Source organism: Pterocles gutturalis, unplaced genomic scaffold (assembly GCF_000699245.1).
Source record: "Pterocles gutturalis isolate BGI_N339 unplaced genomic scaffold, ASM69924v1 scaffold15393, whole genome shotgun sequence".
NCBI classification, from domain to species: Eukaryota; Metazoa; Chordata; class Aves; order Pterocliformes; family Pteroclidae; genus Pterocles; species Pterocles gutturalis.
In genome coordinates, this window is record NW_010118340.1 from 5,177 (window position 1) to 11,359 (window position 6,183).

The 6,183-nt window shown below is 49.6% G+C and overlaps 2 protein-coding genes across 4 annotated transcripts in view; both read right to left on the bottom strand.

The window, feature by feature from the left end:
- Positions 1-75, bottom strand: part of LOC104463723 (carboxypeptidase A1-like) — a 4,723-nt gene extending 4,648 nt beyond the window's left edge. Inside the window, exon 1 of one of the 3 annotated variants that reach the window (XM_010076168.1) lies at positions 12-75. In XM_010076168.1, coding sequence (XP_010074470.1) covers positions 12-75 — 64 coding nt within the window. Of the gene's footprint in view, positions 1-6 lie in introns of all 3 variants that reach the window. The other 2 variants (XM_010076169.1, XM_010076170.1) reach the window with 2 other exon arrangements.
- Positions 76-3,758: 3,683 nt separating this feature from the next.
- The window catches only part of CPA2 (carboxypeptidase A2 (pancreatic)), a 9,030-nt gene continuing 6,605 nt past the window's right edge, over positions 3,759-6,183 (bottom strand). Inside the window, exons 8-12 of the mRNA XM_010076172.1 lie at positions 6,134-6,182; positions 5,681-5,771; positions 5,240-5,439; positions 4,178-4,262; positions 3,759-3,946 (exon numbers count right to left, since the gene is read on the bottom strand). Coding sequence (XP_010074474.1) covers positions 3,759-3,946; positions 4,178-4,262; positions 5,240-5,439; positions 5,681-5,771; positions 6,134-6,182 — 613 coding nt within the window. The remainder of the gene's footprint in view (positions 3,947-4,177; positions 4,263-5,239; positions 5,440-5,680; positions 5,772-6,133; position 6,183) is intronic.

Consider the following 6,183-nt stretch of genomic DNA (forward strand, 5'->3'; position numbering starts at 1 on the left):
CAGGACTCCCCCCACGAAAGGCTTCTTGCTGCAGGCGGCTGCCATGAGGGCGGTGAAGACCAGGAGGATCTTCATGGTGAGCGGACGCAGATGAGCTTCAGCCCTCGAGGGCATATATAGTCCCCCCTCTAGACTGCTCTGGGGGCACTCGTGGGACCTTCTCACCAAGGCCACATCTGCTGTCCCCAACAGAGCCGGCAGTGACAAACGGATTGAGCCAGGAACAGCTCCGGGGAGCCCAAATGTTCGTTTGAGTTGGCAAAGTCAACAAAAGAGCAGCCAAATTAGGGAGGATCCGATAACGTCGGGTCCTGCCGTGGGCGGCCGGGCAGGATGCGTGCCCACACACCCAGCTTAGTGCGAGTAGGTGTCGTGGTCACAGTCACCACCCAACCCACAGGCAGTGGCAACAGTGGGGTCACAGGACCCCGGAGCACACAAGGACACGGCGCTTTGTTTCCAGGAATTTCTTTATTACAGGTGACCGAGTAAGTCAAGAATAAATATGATTAGTAAAGCATGTGTATATTACAAGTTACTACAAAATTACTAGCAGAAAAGCAAACATATCTTTATGATTAATTACTTATACACACATCTATATATATATTTAAAAAATCAAAGTATATCAAATTATTACCGTTCATCAAACCACTCCCAGGAGTGGGGACAGTTGACGATGGATGAAGCGTCATTTCAAAGACAACGGGCATGACGGAGCCCGGCGTCCCTGGCGAGGGTCCGAGGGGTCACACAGGGACGTTCACCTTGGGGTGATGCTCGGAGAGAGAGAAAAAAAGTGTCTTGTTTTGGGGTAGAAAGAGAAAGAGCAGCTCGTTTTTGGGTAGAAAGCGAGTTATTTTTCATGTGTTTAGTGTAGATACTCGAGTGGGCGCAGGGCAGCAGCTCCTGGAGCGGCCGTTGCTGACTTCTGCTGTCTGAGGAGGTCAGTTTGTCATAGTGGTGTCTTTGTTCCGCAGGTTATAGCAGCGTCTTTGTTCCCCAGGTTACAGCAGTGTCTTTGTTGTGTGTTTATCTACGACGGCCCCAAGCTCCCGCCCGCGCCCATCAAGGATGCTCCGAGTTCCCGGGCTGAGTTCCCAGGCTGGCAGACACCACCTCGGTCGGTTTTTTAGCAGACATCTGTTGATGTTTTTTTCCCCATTAAAACCAGCTTGTCCCTCTGGTTGCACCATGGGGACAGTGCCATGGTCACGCGTCCGTTACGGCTTCACAGTGCGGAACTGGCAATGTCAGTGAGCTGGTCCTGCCTGGTGACACCAGGGTGGAGGTCCTCACTGGGGGCAGAATCACAAGCAGAGGTAGGAAGGGACTGCAGGAGGTCTGTGACCTTCTGGACAAAGCAAGGTCAGCTCTAGGGGCAGACCAGGTCCCTCCGCGGTGGGTCTTGGAGGCTTCCAAGGATGGAGGCTGCCCAGCCCCTCTGGGCCACGTGTCCCACTGCTGGACCATCCTCCTGGTGGAAAAGCATTTTCTGGTGTCCAGCCTGGTTCTCTCTTGCTTCAGCTGATGCTGTCATCTCCCCCATCATGCTTTGTGGTGAAGAGCTTGGCTCTGTTTTCTCCATAACCTCTTCGTAGGGACGGGAAGGTCCCTGTTAGGTCCCCCCACCCCAAAGATGTCTCATCTCCAAGCCAAATCTCCCTCGGTATCTCATGGGGCACATCTTCCTCTTCCTCTTGGTGGCCTCCATGGGTCTTGCTCCAGGTCTCTTTGGTGCCAGGGATCCAAAAACTGGATGCAGCTGTCCTCTAGCCAGGCACTATAGAAGAAGAGGGGCCAGGTGGCCTCAAGATGGTTGGAATGAGCTTCAAAGCCGGGGCGAAGCCACAGGTCTACAACCCCGGCTGAGGTTCCTCAGGCTCCACAGCTCCTGCCCACAAGGTCCACATACTGGTGGCAGCAGGTTGGTCAAGTCCAAGAGCCAACCATGTGTCCTGGGCGTGTTTTTATCGCCAGCTGGAGGACTCCTCCCTGGAGGTGTTCAAGGCCAGGCTGGATGAGGCTTTGGGCAACCTGGGCTAGTGGGAGGTGTCCCTGCCCATGGCAGGGGGTTGGAACTCAATGATCTGGAAGGTCCTTTCGAACCCAAACTACTCTGTGATTCTATGATTTTGGTGGGTCACTTTGGGAAGCAGGTGCCACTGCCCAGGGCCATGAGCAGAGGGGATGGGGACACATGTGGGGAGCACCGGCTGCCCCACGCTCAAGTTTTCTTTCCAAAACAGCTCCACTTAACCCAAAAATAAACCCATGCGGTACCTCCCCATGCCTCACCTTCACCTTTACCTTTTTTTTCCTGCCAACTCATGTCCTTTGAGTCTGAACTAACACTTTACCCACTACATCAGGTGTGTTTGCTCTCCTGTCAAGCTCAGGAGGAGTGAGTAACTCACCAGCTGCTGGGGGGATCACAGGACATCGAGATAAACCTGTTAGACTCCATAATCGCTGCAACAGCAGCAGGGATTGCTAATCACTGATCCTTCAGTGGCCCCGTGCATGGCCCTGAGCTCTTTGCTCTTAATCCCCAAGAAATTAGCAGGCTGAGCAACAGAACGAGGGAGGCAGGCTCTGGAGGGACCACAAACTGGTTTTGCTGGGTGAGAGCAGGCGTCTTCCCACCTCCATCCTCCCTCTAACCGTGCCCAGTGGGTAAATCTTGGAGAGAGAAAAGGGGCAGGACAAATATATGGGGAGATTAGGCCAGGAGACCCCATCTTCTGCCAGCAGTCGGTGGCCTGGCTCATTAAAGGAAATTAAATTCCTTTAATTAGTCTCACAGCCTGGATTATGCTGCTTAACATCAGGCCCCAGCACGAGCCCATCCTGCCTCGAAGGGAACTCTGCTGCAGGCCCCAAGTTTAGAAGAGGAGCAACACAGAGTTGTTTTGCACAAAAAAAAAAAAAAAAAAAAAAAAAAATTCTTCCCTGTCCTCTCTGAACAGCCACTGGACACTACCCGAGCAGATAATACTCATGTAAATTCCCCCAGCCATAGTTACACTGCAGTTGTAATTAACTTTCTAGACTATCTAGTTCATCATTCAAGTGTTTCAGCAGCTCTGAAAAGTTCACACCAACTTTCAATCCACAAATTCCAAAAATACTTCAGAAAACCTGCACCCTCACCACCGTGGAGCCCGTTTCTGCACGGGTGACAAGGTGGGTTGTGAGGAGGGGGTTACTGGGAGGTTTGCAGGATTTCAACATGCTGCTAAGAGCTAGCGTTGCTCGGAGCAAATATATTTTGTGTTTACTAAGAGATGGAGCTGCAGAGGGCATGAGGCAGGACGGTTTGCAGCAGTCAGGAGCTAGGGGACAAGCATCTCCTCCTTTCCCAGCACATCTTTCTGCTCTTACATTTAATTTCCCCTTGGCCTCCGTGCTGAAGCAAGTCCCTCAGCTGAATTCTGGTTTATCCAGGTGGGAAAAAGCCCGCTCTCCTCATCTCACCGGAGGTCACTCCGACATCTCAACAGCCACACAAGCTTCCATCCTCCTCTTGTCACTGTTCCTACTGCATCTCATCGAGGTGGACCACAACTGGGTCCTAAAAACCTCCCAAGGGATGCAGTGAACAAGACAAGGATGAAACATCTTTTATACGCAGACGGGTATTGCTGGAGGAGGAATGCACACAGGGTTTTTATTCAGCCAGGTGCTGCCTCGAGAACAGCAAAGGAAGAAGATTTTATGAGCTTGCTGCTACCGACAGCTGATTCCCACCCCAGCATTTAGTACGGGTGGTCTCGTACGTGCTCCATGATTTTTTTCAGACCCAGCCAGGTCTCCTCTGCAGTCGGGATAATTTGGTTGGCTGGCAGGAGGAAACCGTAGCGACCCGTGTCTCGCAGCTCGAAGGCAAAAGAGTATTTGATGCCGTAATCGTAGCTCCAGTCGATGCTGCCTCCGCTGGCTTGGTCTGAAAAAGGAGAAGAGCCAGAGGGGTGAAGAGAGGATTGATTTGCGTTTTTCTGTCCTGCTTTTTATATTTGTGAGGGATAAGTATTAGGTTTTTAGGTGAACACTCAGCTCTCATGTTTGACTGGTGGTGTCTCTCTACAGAAGCTTCCAAGAGGGAGAGATTTTGTATGGGGACAAATCCTGTTGCCCTGGGGCAGCCCATAAAATCTCAGACTAGGAAAATACTCACAGATCGTCGTGCAAATGCTCCCCACAGTAAAAGTGGTGCCGTACAGGGATTGAATGCAACTGGCCGCAGCTCTTCCCAAGGCATCCTGGAGAGAAGATGAAGGACGAGTTGGAAAGTAGCCACACTTGATGAGATTAAATGTTAAGATTTCACCAACCTGAACCATACTCAGGGAAATCTCCACAATCTTTCAGAAAATTTCCAACCTTTTTCACCCCCACAATAGACTAGTGCCAAATCAATCCATCTCTTAATCATTCATACTAGTGAGAGCACACACAGCTTCCACAGTATCTTTGGGAGGTGAAATTGCAGGGGAATTAAATCAGAGAAGGTTCTAGATCTGATCATTCAGTGTTTCATCTCACCGTCTTGTCAAGGGAAATTTCAAGACATACCAGAAAATCCCAAGGCAGTTGGAGATCTTCCAGTACTCAGTGGTCAGCTTTGTGCTCATTTCAACGATGTAACAGGTGGTAGTAGAGAAAAGAGAGCCAAGCTCTTCCCAGAGGTGTAAAAAAGCGGCAACAAATTGCCACAAGGGGAATTGCATTTAGGTGTTAGGGAAAAAGAAAATCCCCGTGACAGTGAGGAAACTTTGTGAAGGGCTCAAAGAAGCTGCAGGATTTGTCTTCAGACAAATCCAAATAAAAACTCAACCCTAAGCAACCTGACCTGATCTTGAAATTGGCTCTGATTCCAAAGCCTGCCTGCTTTCAGCAGAGCGTTGGGTTAGAGACCTCCAGAGGTCCTTCCCACCTGAATTTTTTTTTTGTGAGATATTATTATCAAAGATATTACAGCTGTGATGCTGTCATTAAAGCAGAAAAAAGAAACATGGATGAGCAAAGAGGGCTGAGAATGGGTGTGGATGCCATGGGTTTGCATATGACCAAAAGTTCTCTTTTAAAGGCATTGCTCTGGGTTTTTGTTCACTCTCACGGATGGCTACTGTTGTGGACGACAGAGTTTAGCCTCTTGTTTTTATCCTGACAATATACTCGATTAGAGAAACCAGCTGGACAGAACAGAGGAAGCTAAAGCCAAGTTAGGATGTCTCACCAGCTCGGCGTGGTCTGCCGGTTGAGTGCATTTATAGCCATAGGGGTACATCAGGAGCTGCGAGTAACTGTGGAGGGTGAGGAAGGCCTGGATGTTTCCGTGATTCTTAATAAAGTTGACGATGGATTTAACTTCCACCTCCGAGTTGGCGCTGGGCCCATGGTAAGAGTCAGAACAGGGATTGTTACTGGCTCCTGGACCTGTTGGTGCAAAGAGGGAACAAAGGCAAACCTGTAAGAACTGGCATTCACACTGGGTCAAAGAGGACCAACGCAAAGCCGGGCTTCCTAAGAACACATCTTCAGTCAAAGGCAAGGCCTTAAATTTTCTTTCTGAGTCCCTTATATTAAGGCACTTGCTGGTCCTTTGTAACAGGATCTGGGAACCTGAAAGGGAACTTTCTTCTTAATGACAGCAAGAATCCAGAGATTTTATTCCTACCTCCAAAACCTGCATCCCAGTTGCGGTTCGGATCAACTCCAACACACAGGCTGCCTTGATTCTTGGAGCGGGTCTTGCGCCACATGCGATTCTAAAACAAACACACACTATGGCTTCAAAAAGGAGCAAATCTCGGTCCTTGCATTAAAACTGCTCCCCAGAAATAGTTGCCATTCACCAGGAAGCAATCCTAGGCACAAGGCTAAGATTATTTTCGATAGGTTCACTGCCAAGATGGGCCAACAGACAAAAATCGAAGGGCTGGGGAATTTAGAGTGGGTTAAGACAGGTTAGACAAATAATTAGTATCTTTGGCTGCCCAGCTCTTTTGTAACTCCTTCTTACGGCATTAGGAAATGGACTTTCAGAGCCTACTTCCCTCACATTGATTGTTGTCTTGGAAGAGCATGACAGCTTTCTAAATCAGCTCAGACACGCAGCGTGCTTACTCACGGTGGTGTGAGTGAATACATATCCATCAGGGTTTGCGACTGTCAGCAGGA